An 18,621-nucleotide genomic window follows, 5' to 3' on the forward strand; every position below is an offset into this window, starting at 1 on the left:
ATCCCTGTTTCAGATAACAAATCCAGGACATATTTTCGTTGGGATAAAAAAATACCATGCTTCGATCGAGCCACTTCAATCCCAAGAAAATATTTCAAGTCTCCAAGCTGCTTCATCTCAAACTCAGAAGCTAAATACTGCTGTAAACTAGACATTTCCTCATGATCATCTCCTGTGACCACCATATCATCAACATAGATAATCAAGGCAGTGATTTTACCTCTTCTTTGCTTCAAGAACAAAGTATGATCTGAATTACTTTGTTTGTAGCCAAAATTCCTCATAGCTTTGGTGAACCTACCAAACCAGGCCCTTGGTGACTGCTTTAATCCATACAGAGCCTTCTTCAGTCTACACACCATTCCTGTATCTGAATACTCTGATATACCTGGAGGAGGATCCATATATACTTCTTCAGTAAGGTCTCCATGCAAGAAAGCATTTTTGACATCAAACTGGAGAAGTGGCCAATTCTGATTGGCAGCTAATGATAACAACACTCTGACTGTATTCAGCTTGGCAACTGGTGCAAAAGTCTCTTGATAGTCAACACCATAAGACTGAGTGTACCCTTTTGCAACCAACCGAGCTTTGAACCTTTCAATGGATCCATCTGCTCTATGTTTCACTGCAAATACCCATCTACATCCTACGGTTCTCTTTCCCTTTGGTAGGGGAACAAGTTCCCAAGTCCCATTTTTCTTCAATGCTTCCATTTCCTCTGTCATCGCTTTGGTCCACCTAGAATCTGCTAGAGCATCCTGCAATTTACTAGGGATAGATGCAGAAGATAATTGATGTACATAAGATGCATATGACTTGGATAACCTATGGGATGAAACGTGATTATTAATTGGATATTTGACTTTGGCTTTGGGATCAGGTTCATACATAACAGGAGGAATACCTCGAGTACTACGAGGTGGAAGTTGATATTTTGGAGAATTAGACACAGAATCAAACAAATCAGAAGAAGAAGGAGGTACCTCAAGAAGCACATCTGGAGGTGATTGTACTAGTGGTTCAGTAGAGGGAGTTGTATTATCATGGACATCACCAGAAATAATATGTTCAGGAGCATGTTGTTCATCATCCCCTTCTGGAATTGAGTGTTCGGGATGACCGTGATCACTAGACGAAGTAGAATGCTCAGATTCAGTTGCCTTTGTCTTCTCTAAAGGCTCTTTCATTTTGAATGTATCATAAAACCTCAAGTCTAAAACCCATTCAGTCTGAGTCGTCACTTCACCATTCGTCTCCCCCGGAAGGGAAGAATCAGTACTTGTCATAGGATAAAATAACTCATGTTCATGGAAGGTAACGTCCATAGTCACATAGAATCTCTGAGTTGAAGGATCATAACATCGATAACCTTTTTGGTTAGAGCCATAACCCACAAAGATACATTTGAGAGCACGAGGGTGAAGCTTGTCACGTTGATGAGGATGTATGTGGACGAAAACCACACAACCAAATACCCGAGGCTCCAAATGTAAAATAGAGGGAAGAGCAAAGTGATCAGACAAAACATCCAAAGGCCGACGAAACTCCAAAACACTGGACGGAGTTCGATTAATGAGATAAACAGCAGAACTAAGGGCAGCACCCCACAGATAAGTAGGTACACGTCCACCAATCAACAATGCTCGAGCAACTTCCAACAAATGTCGATTTTTCCTCTCAGCAACCCCATTTTGTTGGGGAGTGTGAGGGCATGAAGTCTGATGAAGGACGCCATGAGAATCAAAGAAATCACGTAACTCGTGATTGACAAATTCACCTCCATTATCAGAACGAAGAATTTGAATACGAGACTGAAATTGAGTGTGAACCATGTGATAAAAAGACTTAATTGCAGCACAAGCATCAGATTTATATCGGAGAAACTGAATCCACACCATTCTGGTACAATCATCAATGAAAGTAATAAACCAGCGCATACCGTGAGTAGTAGTCAGTGGAGCGGGCCCCCAAACATCAGAATGAACGAGTTGGAAAGGAGCAGTAGCCCGATGATCACTTGGAGTAAACGAAGTACGGTGACTTTTAGCCATCACACAAGTTGCACACCGAAAGTCTGAAGCACGACAACCAATGAACAAGGAGGGAAATAACCGTCGAAGATAAGAAAACGAAGGATGGCCTAATCGGCGATGCCATAACCAAACCAGCTTCTTATTCCCCAAGACCTTGTCATCAACTAAATGAGCATGTCCAAAGCGGCCTAAATTTCTATCACTGTCTAGATAATACAAGCCCCCTCTTCTAGTACCACTACCAATTCTCTCCTGTGTGCGGATGTCCTGAAAAATACAATGAGTGGGAAAAAAAGTTGCAACACAATTGAGGGACTTGGTTAGTTGACTAACAGAAATAAGATTGCAATTTAGCGACGGAACAAAGAGCGTATTAGATAAAGACAAAGATGGAGACAAGGACACAGTACCGACTCCTACAACGGGAGAGGACACACCATTGGCATTAGTAATAAAATGTGGAGAAATAGGTTTTGACAAAGACTGAATCACATACTGATTATTAGTCATATGGTCAGAAGCACCAGAATCAATTATCCAAGCATTATCACATGTAAATTGAGGAGTACTCAAAGCAGAATTAGGTGTACCTGACGTGGCAACAAAGCCGGAAGTAGAGACAGAATTTTGACTAGAAACCGACGTCTCCACCTTAGAGTCAGAGGCCGTTCACTTTGTGGCTTGTTGGCTTTGTATAACAACCAAAGTCCAATAGGTCGTTCGATCTGGCAGCGAAGTACTCGGCGTCACAGTGAGTGAACGACGCTCGGGTGGTCGGCGTCTCTGGAAGTCGGCCGGCGCGCACAGGCAGGCGGACGGGCTGGGCTTTAGGAGCGTGGCTGGGCTTGACGAGGATGGGTTCGGCAAGGCTGGGCGAAGGCTCGCACAGAGAGCAGCAGCGGCACAAAGGGATAGGTGCGCAGCAAGGCAGAGTTGGGTCGCAACGGGCTGAGGTCGAGCAGAGTCGTAGGCGCGCAGTGGTGGCAGGCCGTGGTGGATTGCAGCGGACAGCGGCCTGGGCGCGGGATCGCCTTCGAATGGTGAAGCGATTGACGGTGAAGCAGACCAAAGAATTGGGGTCTTGAGGAGTCGGGCCGACAGAGGTCGCAGTAGGCTGAGTCAGGCAGCGGTGGCTGAAAGTGCTGGGTAGAATACCTTGGTCTGGGTAGAACTATGCTTACACACCCAGAACAAGATCAGTATAGAACTTTAGATTTTATGGATAAATCACTAACCAATTTGATCAAAAAACACACCTAAAGCCTAATAACAAACTCCGATTCCTATGATAAACGAGAGGAAATCAGAGGTAGCTCTGATACCATGTAAAAATGCTTTAGGAGAATAATTTTTCTGATGATTTTATTCTTCTCATTTAGAGGAATTATATAGGATTACAGATATACAAGTATGGTAAGTCAACTACACAAATTAAGCTACATAATCCCACAAATCTCTCTCTTACAAATCTCTATAATATCTGCACAATTGACTCACTTCAACAATAATTAAAGCTTCTCCAAAAAAAAACTTATTACTATAACTAATTATAAGTGGGAAGGCGATTAACTTATATATGATGTTCCTTAGAATTTAAGAGATTCACGCTGCTATGTAGTTGGTGTCAACCACCAAGAGTTGACGCCCCACATATAATGCAAAGTCAATTAGGTCCCCTAAACTTCCTTCCATTAATCTAATGAAGATGTCTTTATCTTTAAAAATTCTTCAAACCTCAAACCATGGCTTGCTTTAATCATGCACTGGATGAAGTTTTAAAGTCGCAAGCTTTCATTGATATTCATTCTTTACAAGCATTGTAGTCACCACTATACGAAAGACATTGATACAACTAACATTGCCATTTTCTAAGAAAACCCAATAAAAGAGTCATTTTCAACTAAGCCAGAAGCCAGAAATTCTTGTGAAGTTTGGTGGTGATCAAGTACCCTCCCAGTTTCTTGCTCTTTCTCCTCACTGCAATCGTCATGCATGCCGCATATTGTATGCAGTAGTCCACAACCTCGCCGGAAGCTCTGCTCCTTGTCCACCTATTCACTAGCTTCCACCATATCGACCTCTTTCTTTTCTGCCCAAGAACAAGTAGAGACACCCTTTGCCTCTTTGCTTCTTCCACTATTTTTGGTCCCCTTTCTTTCCCTTCAAGCAATGCCACCTCCACTTGCACCTATTCAATAGTCAATACAAAGATTCAATAGTCAATACAAAGCATTCAATATTGGAACCCTTTCACATTTGTTTAATAATAACATCTACTTGTATGCATATAGTTACCATCTCAATGAGTGATGTATATTTACTGAAAATTTAATTTTGAAAATATAAAGTAAGCAAGATTCATATATAACTAGTTTTTCTCTGATACAGAAATAAATTGGGGAAAAGCAAACAATTTGATACACTTACCCCAGGCCTTCTTCTTTGACACACATTTTTCATAGAGTGAAGAAGTTCAAAAGCCCTTGAATGAAGCTGCCCATTTGAGTCTGCACCTAAACCAATCGTACTTTTACTATATTAGCCTCACATATTTCTGCAATAACAAACATAATTATTATTATGACCAAGAAGAATGTCAGCCTCACACCTTGTTTAGAGGGCTGAGCAACATGAACAAGTACAATGGTGTCCTGGCTCTGTACAGTGTGGGACAGTGCCCATTCAAGAGCTCCCTTAGCTTCAAAGCTTGAGTCCACAACCACCATTATCTTGTTCCCAATTTCATGCCCATTTTCTCCTCTGCTATCTGCACTGAAGCCACCATCTCTGCCACTGCTCAAAAACTCTGTTTTTTGATGATGATCATCAGCTTTGACAGAACGTGATCTAGAGGTGGGTTTTGATCGAAAAGACACCGAATGGATTGGGAAACAAACAGTGGCACGGCCACCACACAATCTTGCATATTTCCTACTCATTTTGTTTACAATTCAGGCTTAATATTTTGGTGGGAAACTGCCTGCTGTTATATAAGATGCAAGGATAAAGGCCAAGTTCTATATATATATATATCATGGTTGTGGCCATTGTACATGGTCTGGTGCGACTTGGAAGTTTGGAACTCTTTTTTTGTTTTTTGTTTCAAAGGTCATCAGTTCCGTACTTCGTTTATTTGTTTTGTTTTCTATGTGGTAGGCCACGTCTTGAACGTGCTTGCCATGAATTTGTAGGCTTCATGATTCATTCCCATACATCCCACACTAGTAGACTAGTAGAATAGTGGTTGAGTTTGACACCTCACAAGTCACAAGTATTAATTCTTTATACATATCGATTGTTTGACTAATATATATGCCCTACCCAGAAAGAATGGTACGGTGGTACCACATTTTTCTTTTTAGTTTGTTCTGATTTGTCAAAAATTGAAGCCAAGAGTTCATCTTATACACAGAACTAGAGATGCCCACTATTTAGTTTGACATCTAAAAGATTAGGCTCATTCAAGTAAGGATGTCCTTACTTTAAGAAAAGTAAGAACATCTTCTCTGTGTAACACTTGGCAATGCAATTCGATAATCAGAACCGTTCAATTTTTAGGTTCTTTCTCAAGAATTATCTCTGTTTATTTTTTAGGCCTTTATTCATAGATTATCCTTGTAAAAAATTAGTCAAAAAGAAATCATTTGCCTATCTAACTTTGATTTTATCAAATAAATAGACGGTTTTATCGAAAATATTTGGTTCGTCTATTTGTTTGATCAAAGTTAGATAGGTAAATAATTTTCGATTTTGTTAATTTTTACAAAAATGATCTATGAATAGAAATCTAAAAAATAAATAATTTGAATTATTAAAATACTATATACAGTGAGACCTACGAGAGATCTCACAAATAAAATTATTCATAAAACCTCACATTGGAAAGGCCTCTCTATATATATAAAGTCTTTATTCCTGCAAAAGTTTGGTACTGGATTATTGGAATGTCATTTATTAGTCCACCAACCACCCAGCGAAATTAATTTATTGACAAGCATTCTTGTGTGGAATCATTAATATATGGATCAGCAAGCAAAACTGGCTAACAGATGATCCAAGCACAATTGCACAAATCATTAGGAATTAGGATATAAAGGTCAACTTCAGTACTTCATGATTTATTAATATTCTAGAAGCAACAGTGCAAAGTGCAAGCCAGATGTGGCAGACTGCATTATTATATTTGTTTGTATAGGGAAAGTTATATTGGCACATTTTCAACTGTGAACTGTCCCCCTCATCATTCTCATTATATTAGTTTGGCAAGTTTTGTGGAATGATTTGACATTATTCCAAGTGTGGCCAGGTTTAATTTCTATGGATATATTTGGGATTGAAAATGAAAGAAGGATTTAAATTAGGGGTGTGCATTAAGAACCAAAATATCGAAATTATACTGTTTTGTGTCATTCCTTATCGTTTGGTCTTATTTTATCTTTTTGTTTTCAAAACTCATATTTGTCTCAAACGGGATGAGATCATTCCTGAAGGTTCAATACCGGAATGATCTCGTACCGTACCAATTAATTAAAATTTAATTAAAAAATTATTTATTTCATTTTAATATGCCCAAATAACACTAAGCCCAATCCATTTTTTAACTTTTCACCCAAAAAACCCAATCCACAGTCCCACACTCGTGACTTCCAAATCCCAATTTCCCAAAAGACGCAGAGGTCCTAGGCTCCCAAAGTCACCAAAGTTCCAATTTTTCAAACCCTAACCCATCCCTCTCCCAGTCTCCTTGAGTCTAGCAAGTCACAAGTCGCAGTCGCAGACGAGGACCCCAGTAGCATCTCTCTCGTCATCGTCGTCGCATCGAACCAGCCTCACAACTTCAAAAGAAGCTTACATGCATATATGTTAAGAGTACATAGAGAATACATACATACATACATATTTGTGTCTCTATAGCGTTTATATTTCACTGTTGATGCCTCTTACTAGACGATTGACCTATAATTTTGAAGAAATCCAGTCTAATACCCTTGATCCAAGTTGTTAACTAAATATTTAGATAACACCAGAAAACAAAATAAAAAGAAATAAAGCAAGACTGATGGTGTCTATGACTTTATTCTCTAGAAGGTTTTCAAATAAGTGCAGAAATGTGCTAATATCAGGTATTACCTGCTCAAGAACAGAAATTAGCTCCGTAGTAGTTGCTTTAAACTAGCGAGACAATGTTATAAATTTTGGATCTTGCTCCACTTGCTCCATTTCTAATTAAGATAAGAAGGATGAGAGCAATTCAACATATATGTAGATAAGGGCATAAAACTCATCAATCTAAATATCATGTAGTTTTGAAGGGTACAAATATACAGCATAGTAGAGATAATAACATCTAAAATAAACTCCAACACATTATGTTGAATAAAAATTGAATTTTTTTTTTTTTTGGATCGAGATGATACCAAACCAATTTGGTACAGGACGAGATGTTACCATAACCCCAAAACCCCCACCCTCGTCCTATATCGATCCTAAACCCAATCATGAGATGAGAACGGCAGTACCCAAACCCAAATCATGAAATCAAAACGAGATGAGGTCAGGAGAGGCACTTGATAATGTGAAAACAAGACTACAAGAGAAATCTTAAAAAAAAAATTGTGTCTTTTGGCTTAAAAAGTACAATTAATCATGTCTTAATGTTATTAGTAATGATGTGGTTAAAATTTTCTTGGGCATTGCCAATTATATAGGATACAATTTCAAACTTTATGTTCACGCCTCATGGCACAAATATATGTGCCACAATTCTGGCAATCACAACTGCTTAGATTTCCAATCGATTGGACATTTATCTGACACATGTACTATAAGGATGATAGGGACTTCCTTGGTTGGTTTACATTGGGTAACTTCATGACTAGAGAGTCTAGACTCGATCTTTAAGGTCAAATTAATGTGTATGAACACCCATTAATTGCATGCATCTATCAAAGTGATCATAAAGGCCAAGTGGAGCCCTAATGAACTTGGCCCAATAGAAATGTAGATTTCATTTGTAGTTAGGAAGTTAGTTTTTTTTTTTTTTTTTGGCCAAGGTAGTTAGGAAGTTAGTTAACGCAACTAATTAATATATGTATATGGTAAAAAATGAAAAATTAATTTAAGAGAAATTTGCATGAACTTGTTTTTTTTTAGGCATGTAGAGAAATTTGTATTAGTTTTTGTTTCCATGCAGCTACTATATGTATATATGCATTTTGTACTCTAATTAATCAGCCTCATTACAAAAGTAGCTTCAATTTTAGTTGGAATGATTAGGGTTGCCCATTGGTTTGGTATTTAACGAATCAATCGATTATCGATCGAAAATTTTTGGTTTGGTAAATTAATTTTCAGAAGTTGAAAATCAAAAATTTGAAACCGAAATTTTTTTAAAAAAAGTAGTTTGATTTTGGTAAAAACTGAAAAAAGTTTGCAAACCGACTGATTACCGAAAGAAACTGAATCGATTATTACTGGAAAACACTGAAATATATACCAAAAAATACGAAACAATTACCGAAATTTAATTATATATATTTATATGTAATATAACTACATTAATATGCTTAGTAGCTTATATAATACTATTTTAGGGTATATATATACTAAAATTATTATAGTTATAGGGATAGGCCTTAAACCCTATACCCGGCCAATACCCTAAACTCTATTAAATACTATATACACTATACCTATAACTATATTAATTTTAGTATATAATTTTACTTATACCTTATATACTAAAATTAATATACTTATACCCTATATATACTAAAATTATTATAGTTATAGCGTATAGTGTATATGGTATAGGCCTTATACCCTAAACCCTAAACCGGCCCTAAACCCTAAACTCTATTAAATACTCTATACACTATACCTATAACTATAATAATTTTAGTTACCTTATATACTAAAATTCTTATACTCTATATATACTCTTTACACTATGACCTATATATTAAAATTATTATAGTTATGGGGTATAGTAGTGTATAGGCCTTAATTAAACCCTATACCCTAAACCCTAAATTCTATTAAATACTCTATACATTATACCTATAACTATAATAATTTTTGTATAATTTTAGAGTATAGTCAATAGTGTATAGGGTATAGTTAAATTTTATATAGTTAATTATTTATATATTTTTTTAATTAATTTATATATGTTTATATATTCTTATATATAAAAATGCTCTAAAACTAATTAGTTAGTAAGTTAATACAAAACTAATTACTCTGTTGGGCCCACCGCATAATGTAATCTTAAAATCTGAACCGTCTATTTTTTAGAGCCTACTTCAAAGATTATCCCTGTAAAAAATCTCCAAAATCGGAAGTCATTTAGTCATTTGATTATAACAACAACTATTTATATGATTTTATCGAAAACACTGATCGTCTATTTATTTGATCTCAATTATATGACTAAATGATTTCTGATTTAGTTGATTTTTTGCAATGATGATATTTGAAGTATGACCAAAATAATTGACGGTTCGAATTATGAGATTAGTTATGTGGTGGTCCCAAAAATATGGTTAGCTTCGTATTAACTTGCTAACTAGTTAGTTTTAGAGCACTCTTCTTCTTATATAATACTATCATAGTAATCATACAATCAATACTAAATTACTAATCTACTATATTGTTCTTAATTATCTCTTTTATCAAATTAAAATTTCATTTTTGAAAATGTTTCATTATTTAAAATGTTTAGATTTTTGTAAAATTGATTTAGAAGGACATTGTAGTAAATTCAGAACTTAGGGTTTCAATAGTTTGACATTTTAGACCTTTCATTCATGTTACCCAAATTTGCCTCTCTCTCTATCTCTCTCCAGTGCTCCGTTGTACGGCGAGTTTCGTCGGCGAGACCACCACTGATTGAAATTCTCATCTTCATCTTCTCTCCCTCTTTGTACTCTTTGATTGTCCAAACACTCACTCAAACAACGAATCAAAGCCTAACAGTCCGATGGGTCTTCTTCGCCGATCCGTTAATTCCAACAGTAACCGAGTGTCGGACCACCACCAAATTTTAAAAGGTCCGTCTTGATGAGCTGAGTCTCATGGTATCCTTTGATCGCCCGACGACCACCCCAGATGGTTGTTCGAACCCTAGAAACCGAGGGTTTCCTTCGCCAGATTTCGACAAATCTGGCGGAGGATGGTAGCAATTTTGGTTGGATTTTTCTGTTCATTCCATGCTTTTTCCATTGATATAGATGCATGGGTCCAATTGTACGTGCCTACAAGGAAAAGCCCCAATCTGAAACCCTTTAGAAGTATCACTTTTGTCTAAATATTTTTTTTTTTTTTTTTTCAAATTCGTTGTTTGAGTGGTTGATTGTTTTTTGTCAAAATATTCTCAAATCATTACTTTTATATTACAACTTTTAATATAAATATGTTTTATACATATATGCAGATCGATTTGGGAATTGCAGTTGGAGTAACCTACCTTCATTTGAGAATTGCAAATTTAGGATTAAAATTATTGTTGATTATTGATCATAGTTCATGATTTCCAACTATCGAAACCGAAATTGACAACAAAACCTAAGTACCAAAGATACCGAATATCTGAAATTTACCAAAATCTGAAAAATTCAGTTCGGTAATTGGCAATAAATGTTGATCGAATACTAAAATTTTTGGTTTTCGAATTGATAAGCCTATTTACTAATCCGAACCAACCGATGGGCAGCCTTAGAAATAATTGAACAAGTTAACAATATTATATATGCTTATCTTACTATATATGCCAAGGGGCCTGGCTAGCAAAGCAACCCCATAAACATATATCCTCATTCCTGGCCAAGCATATATGATACACAGTGGGAACAGATACAGATATGAGGGAACTAGGCAATAGGCACATATATACATATATATCTCAGTCGACAATGTAGGACAAACTTTAAGGGGACTAGGGGATCCGGAGGAGTACATACTATATATATACAATATATAGGAACACTGCTATATATGCATGCAACTGTTCAATTCCCATGCATGCAAAGTTAAATTGAAAATAGTATACTATAACCAAAAACAAAAAAATTAAAAACAGTAGTGGTAGCTAGTCAATATCTTCCATGTAAAATTATATGAATATAGTAATTAAATAGGTACAAAAGATGGTAGTTTGAGGCAGCCCGTCGAACACCGTTCTAGGGCTGTTCTACTGATCAATTAACAAGGTAAAGGGTCTCTTCATCGATCCATGCATATATATGATCATGGCCAATTAATTGCTATATATACGTGCATATATATGCATGCATATATGATATAGATGATACATATATATATAAATATAGACATTAATTAATTAAACCTGTGTAGTTGTTATATGTATGCATGATTTGATTTGGATTGATGATCGATCTTTGTTGGATCGGATTGGATTGAATTTCTATTGATTAAGGTGGCGGAGCATCCATGGGGGCAGAAGCGTATTTGCAGCAGCAGGCAGCGGGTTGGCTTCTTCATCCTCATCTCCTTCATCACATGATTTTCCAGCTTCAGCTTGGTAATTAGACCCGCTGCATTAACCAGTTTCACATCTTTAATTAATTGATTTAACAACGTAACCTAATATATGCATATATAAACATATAGTTGCAGAGCCTGAAATTCGAACCCGAAATTCAAGGTCTGCAAAGCCTGGGGAAGAAGGTGGGTGGAGGAGGAGTCCAAGCTCTGCCTCTGCATACGCTGATCATCCCATTGCGTTTGTGCCTGTTGTTGTGTCTGGCCTCCTACTGCTTCTTTCTCCTTATCCTTTACCTACATACATATAGTTTAAAAGCATGCACATGCATGCCTCAATCAATACACATGCAATATTTAGATTAATCGAATGAATTAATAATTAAGCAAATTAACAATTTTAATTAAACTAAAAAAATTAATTAATTAATTTTTCACACCTTCTTTGTCAGCAAGTTGTTTTGCTCCTGCAATGCCTTGTCCTGTCATGGAACACATGCAACCCCCCACCATATATTTAAACAATAATGAACAAATATAGAATTATATATATATAATGTTCAATAGAATCACTACTGATCACTATTACATGCATGCACGTTCCATGTATTTTTTTTTTTTGGCCACTTATGCACGTTCCATGTATAAATTAATTAAATGAATGTCTTTTCGGTTGGCTTACCTTCTTCTGGAGCTCTGAAATCGATTCGTGCATAAGTTGATTCTGTATGTGATCATGATGAAACAAATTAAGTTTCATATATAATCCAATTAACTTTTTCTTTAGAGAAAAAAAAAAAAAAAGCATATATATATACCAAGAACCGTAATTCTCTATGTGCAATGTACGTGCATGCATGGTGTTCATTGATTATGCGTGCGTACCTTTCTTGACCTGATGTGCTTGAGTGCAGAATCAAGCTGTTGCTCCAAATTTTGAAGCTCTTTCATACTTAAGGATTGGATATCTTCTCCCATAAAATGACTGCATGCAAATTAATTCATTCATTAATTACAACATAAATTAGTATACTTAACTCGGTAGCTAGTGCTCGATCCATCTAGCTGTTTACAACATATATACCTAGTTAATTAATTAAACTACGTACACATGTATATATATGTATATCAATTAATATATACTTTTGATTTCTTTGTAAGACCTCCACCCTAGCCTTGAGCTTTGCATGTTCCAGAGTCCAGCTTCCCTAGATTTTCAATTAAGAATAATTAATTAATTAATGGCATCAAACTAATTAAAACATATATTGCAAAAATTAATAAAAAGGACAAACAAACTAATTATAGTAAGTGGTGATCCTTTTGGATTTGAAGTAAAAGGGAATTAATTAATTAAAAACTTAATTATCGATTTACTACCCAAAATTATAACTCATTTTCATATTGTCACCTGAAATATTTTTTGTCCCACATTACCACCTGTAACTTACATCCGTGTCCCATTTTACCTTGTTCCGTCAACAATTCTGTTAAAAATGCTGACTTGGCCGTTAATGCTGATGTGGAGCGCTAGATGTGCGCCACGTGTCACATCTTTGCTTTGATTTTTGGATTTTTTTTTTATTTTCCTATTTTTATAACTTTTGAAAATTAATTAAAAATAACTCCGAACTCAGAAAAATACACGGAAAATTCCTACGGACTCGTCTTGACTAGCACTAATTTACTATAGGGTTAAATTACCAATTTTCCCTCTAAAAATTTCCAAAAAAATTAGAAAGTCAAAATTTATTTCTAAAAAATTAAAATAAATTTTCCTCTATTAAATAAATTCTATAATTTTCATAAACTCTTGGACGAACTCTCGAAAATATTTTGGAAATTACCAAAAGCCTGTTTTAGAGAATTATTTCGAGACTTTACAGAAATTCTAGAATTTTTCTAGAATTTTTCTAGAATTTATTTTATAGAGGGAAATTTATTTTCCTCTAAGACCGAGAGGTCTTTTGGGTAGCAAGTGTTCACGAGAAAGGTATTGTTAGTTTTTAGAAGACTAACGGTGCATACCTCATATTTTTTGGAGTTCCAAAGAGTCTAGAGTATTTTAATTTTCTAGAAATAAATTTGGACTTCCCAAATTTTCTGGAAATTTTTAGAAAGAAAATTGGTATTTTGACTCCATAGTAAATTATTCCTAGTTAAGACGAGTCCGTAGGAATTTTCTGTGTATTTTTATGAGTTCGGAGCTATTTTTAATTAATTTTTAAAGTTTATAAAAATAGGAAAATCAAAAAATAAAAAAATATAAGAAAAGATGTGACACGTGGCGCACATCTAGCGCGCCACGTCAGCATTAACGGCTAGATCAGCATTTTTAACGGAATTGTTGACTGAACAAGGTAAAATGAGACACGGATGTAAGTTACAGGTGGTAATCTGAGACAAAAAAACTTTCAGGTGGTAATGTGAGAATGAGGGAATGAGTTACAGTTTTGGGTGATAAATCGATAATTAAACCTTAATTAAATTAGCAAAAGATATGTACGTACATTTGATTGATTTTGATGATCATTTGGGAGAAGCTGCCTCTCCGCATATGAGTATCTCTCGTACCTTTCGAGGATCTTTTCCATGCTGTACTTGTTCAATATACATATTATATAAACTATAGTAATTAGTAGTATGATCTACCAGTAACTACTCCATCATATATATATAATATAATCTAATTAATTAATTAAACCAAACAGGCATGAAATTTCAATACATATATATATGTATCTGCATTAGTTCAAAGTACGTACTTTTACTTTTGCTTGGCCAAAAAAAAAAAGGTACGTATTTTTAAACTAGTGGAGGCTGAGACAATGAAATTAAGTTTAGGAGATCCTCCTAATCTAATTAATACTTAGTGTGTGATCAAATTTGGGGTTCCTGATGAATTAATCTCTTAATTAATTACAATAGTAATTCACCCGGGTAGTGATGAGCAGAGCGAGAAAAGAGTATACCAGCTTCATTTTTATCGAGAGAAAATCTTTTTTTTTTTGTCTTTTTTTTTTTTTAATGGAAGAACAGTTCATCGTACTATCACATATATAGATCGATAGATATGAAGGAATATATATATATTTACTCTCTCTCTCTCTTTCCCTTTCTTTCTTTTCTCTCTCTCAGCTTAGTACACGTACTCGATCAACGAAAATGAATATTAATTTAGTGTCCAAAAGACAAGGATTGAATTGGAATAAACAAAATAAGCAACAAAATTACGAGTGCATGTATGTATGTGTGTGTATGTATGTATGTAAAGCTTGAACAAATAATTAAGAATTGGGTAATAAACAAATAAATAATATAAAGTGAAATAATGAAATAGTTAAATAGTTAATTAATGATGAAAAAGAAAGATGCATATATATATATATATAATTAGATTGATATTGCATCGATGAATAGGTAGCAATTCAAAGAAGAGTTGAAAGAAAGAAAGAAAGAAGATATGGCAATTAAGTCATGAAGGTATGGTGAGAATAGCAAGTACCAAGAATCGGTGGAGTACTCAAAGAGCTTGCCTTTGGTGGAGAAGACAATCAAAGCCACCTCAGCATCACAAAGCACTGAAATTTCATGAGCTTTCTTCAGAAGCCCTGACCTTCTCTTTGAGAAAGTCACCTGCCTGTTGATCTTGTTCTCTATCCTCTTCAGCTGCACCCTTCCCCTTCCCATTTTTCTTTATTCTTTTTTTTTTAATTAATAATTAATATTATTAATTATATTCACTCACTCTCTCCAATCTCTAGCTAGCTACCCAGAAACCCAATTCGGAAAAAATGAGAGAGAGAGAGAGACTCTTTCTTCTGAAACTAATATATATATATACTCTCTCTCTCTATTTCTCTGGGTGTGTTTGTGTGTATTTATATGATATATATTTATAGGAAAGTTGAAAACCTCTATGAGATGAGATGGGCAGAATGAAAAACCAGAGTGGTTTCGTCAAAAACGCTGTCGACTTCCCATTGGCCACAACCACTGTGAACAATCCCTTATTGTACCGAATGGGCTCGATACCACATATTATATATAAAAAAACTAAATAATATTATTAACGACAATAATAGTAACTTATTTATTTACATACAAATAGTACAATAATGCCCTGTACGTATTTAGGGAAAGTGTGTACGGTCCTCATACACATATACATACATATATGAAGAAGGAACTTTCTCTTTTTAACTTTATACCTCCATCGATCTCCAGAATTATCATAATCTAAGGACATATTTAAATGTGTTAATTAATTAATTTATTATTACCATTTACTACAGTTACCAGAAAGTGAAAAGCTCGATTTACTATTACCTGCCCCACAACCTCCTCTCTCTCTCTCTCTCTCTCTCTCTTTGCTTAAGGAGAAATATATAGGTAACTTCTAAATACACCTTCCATCATTATTGTGTAATATACATTTTTAAACTATTTTTCTTAAATTTAAAAATTTCCAATAAAACAAACAAAACAACTTGTAGGAAGATTAGCAACCTTTTTGAACTCTCTCTCTCTCTCTCTCTTTCTATCTATTTTTCTTCCACTCTTTTGCACTTTTCTTTTTTGTCTTTGCACTTTTCCCTTTCCAGAGGGAAAGAAAGGTTAGCAACCTTGCCAGCAAGGCAGCAAGTAGGTAACCTCCCATCTGTATACAATAATATATAATGTGTGGCTCAATTTTAATTGTATGCAAATAAATTTTATATATCATAGAAATTGAGAGAAAAATGTACTTTAGTGATCTTGTTAATTAAAAAACGTTATCTTGTTGCCTATCCCAAAGTGAACAAGGCCATCATATATGCATGATTCATGATCACCATCAATCTTCTTTCTTTTTCACCAAATTGATATATATATATATATATTTTTGTAAATAAACGATTTTTGATTTATATAATTTTTTACAAGAATGATATTTGAATGAAGACCTACAAAATAAACGATTTGCATCGTTAAACTTTTATATGAAGTAAGACCATTTAAAACTTGTATCAAAATAAAATGTCATAAATCTATCTCTCTCTCTCTCTATATATATATAATCAGTAGCCAGCGTGCATTGACTGTGGAATATCTACTAATCTTGTCCCTACCTTTAAAATTATTATTTCAAATCCAAATGAAATAGAGCTAGAGATAACGATGTTGTTGTTTGTTAGTTGGGTTGCTCAGACCCAAATTTGGAAGTGGACTTAATTTAACATGCCCTTTTCTTTTCCAGGATCCATTTTTGTTTCTACTTCCAACCACGGTTATATATAGATATAAGACTATATATGGACCAAAAAGATATAAGACTTTATATAATTAATTAACACGATTAATATATGCCTTTGTTTTGTGGATCATGAAAATGATTTATTTCTTATGTTTTCCTATATTTTCTAATCCATAAGTAGGAATTTATGCAAACGATGCATCTCTATATATAGTACTCTACACGTAGGATCATCATGCATGTGATTAAAGCCCGGCCACCATATATTTTAATTACATGTAAGTATGTAACAAAAAACAATTAAAAAGTTAATTAACATATATGGTCAACATTTTAGAGGCTCGAGGTTCTTTTACTTAGCAAACAAAAACAAAAAATGAGAGATTCCCTTTTATATACTATAAGATTTGATTGGGATAAATTTGACTTTTTCTGCAGGTAACTTATATCGAATATAGCAAATTATATTTAAATTAATAAAATATTTAAATATTGCATAATGATTAATGTAGATTTTCTTTTCTTATAAAAGTCAATAAATTTTGAAATTTTATACCACTTTAGTTAACTATTATGTCATGTATTTTGATGCGTTGAAAAAGATCAATTTGCCCATTTATTTTTCTCATTACTTATAAGTGTAGAATTATGACGTTTTCTTTAATTTTTTTATTTTATTTTTGTGAATAGGCGTTGTCCTTGATTTAGTTTAGGGTATAGAAATAAGATTTAAGATTTAAAATTAGGGTTCTGGAGCTTATGGTTTAGGGTTTAAGTCTCAGGTTAGTACCCTAAGCCGTTTTACTGCATAATAGTTAAAAATAAACCTAATACAAATTTAAATCTATATAGCAAGATATGTTTATTGGTGTATTGTAATTTATCTTTTTATTTTGGTCAATAGTGACTAAAATGAAATTATGAAAAAATGCATTGATGAATTTGTAATTTTAAAAAATTTTATTAATTTATTTGTAATTAACCCTATAGAATAAGATCAATGATTGTATCTTTTACATTGTAATATATATATATATATATGATTATTCTTGTTTTTTTCATACTTTTTGTTTTTTTTTTTTTTTTAAAGAAAAATACCTTAAAACGATAAGGCATTTATGGGTCCCGCTCAGTTGGTTTGAAATTTTTTCCATGTAAAACATATTAATGTATATGACTCGTATACGACTCAATGTATGGCTCGAAAGAATTAATATGTCACAACCCAAAATATATAACACAACAAAAGACAAGCTAGGCCCATGTTGCAAGCACTCCGGATAAGGTCCATATATACCATGAATTTTTTTTTTTCCTTCACCTTGGAGAGTTTCAATATATATATATATATATATATAAATTTTAGTGACCATGAATTCATGAGGGACATGCATGCACAACTGCACATGTATAGAGTGAAAAAAACAAATGGTTCTGGATCCATTTAAATTCTTGGGCATCCATCCCCAATCACTCATCTAGATATGCATTTTTTATGTATGCTTTTTGGGGTCCTTGGTAAACTAACCTCTCCCAAAGTGGAATCGATCAATATATATATATATATAGACACTGTTGATTGTTCTGATGCAGTCCTGTTTTCATTGTAACACACAAGACACACAGACAAACATGCACACAAAAGATGGTACCATTTTGGTGAATCCATTTCTGTCATGGCAAAAACATATATACATAGAGAGGCTATATATAAGTATATCTATATATATATATATAATTATATATGTGTATAATATACCACCATTAATTCACAAATAACCTGAAGAAAAAAAGTGAAAACATGAGTGGGATGGTGTTGCACAGTTTTGTGTGTGTTTCTAGCTTTGT

The 18,621-nt window shown here is 34.1% G+C and overlaps 2 protein-coding genes across 3 annotated transcripts; both read right to left on the reverse strand.

Annotated features, from left to right (window-relative positions):
* Positions 1-3,830: 3,830 nt before the first annotated feature.
* LOC147273288 (uncharacterized) lies at positions 3,831-5,023 on the reverse strand. Of its 2 annotated transcripts, none has more exons than XM_086257205.1 (3): positions 4,645-5,023; positions 4,464-4,543; positions 3,831-4,224 (listed from the first exon to the last, which is right to left on the reverse strand). In XM_086257205.1, exons 1-3 carry the CDS (start codon positions 4,973-4,975, stop codon positions 3,937-3,939), a joined length of 699 nt encoding a protein of 232 aa, XP_086113331.1. In that variant the 5' UTR covers positions 4,976-5,023; the 3' UTR covers positions 3,831-3,936. The 2 variants fall into 2 exon arrangements, with proteins under 2 accessions (XP_086113331.1, XP_086113330.1); XM_086257204.1 differs by having other exon boundaries at positions 4,464-4,549.
* Positions 5,024-11,121: 6,098 nt separating this feature from the next.
* On the reverse strand, positions 11,122-15,381 carry AGL8 (AGAMOUS-like 8). Its single transcript, XM_086257203.1, has 8 exons — positions 15,043-15,381; positions 14,048-14,132; positions 12,681-12,745; positions 12,423-12,522; positions 12,220-12,261; positions 11,978-12,019; positions 11,689-11,834; positions 11,122-11,590 (listed from the first exon to the last, which is right to left on the reverse strand). Exons 1-8 carry the CDS (start codon positions 15,225-15,227, stop codon positions 11,461-11,463), a joined length of 795 nt encoding a protein of 264 aa, XP_086113329.1. The 5' UTR covers positions 15,228-15,381; the 3' UTR covers positions 11,122-11,460.
* Between the last annotated feature and the right edge of the window lie 3,240 nt (positions 15,382-18,621).

Source organism: Dryas octopetala, chromosome 9 (genome assembly GCF_963921425.1).
Source record: "Dryas octopetala chromosome 9, drDryOcto1.1, whole genome shotgun sequence".
Taxonomy (NCBI): Eukaryota; Viridiplantae; Streptophyta; class Magnoliopsida; order Rosales; family Rosaceae; genus Dryas; species Dryas octopetala.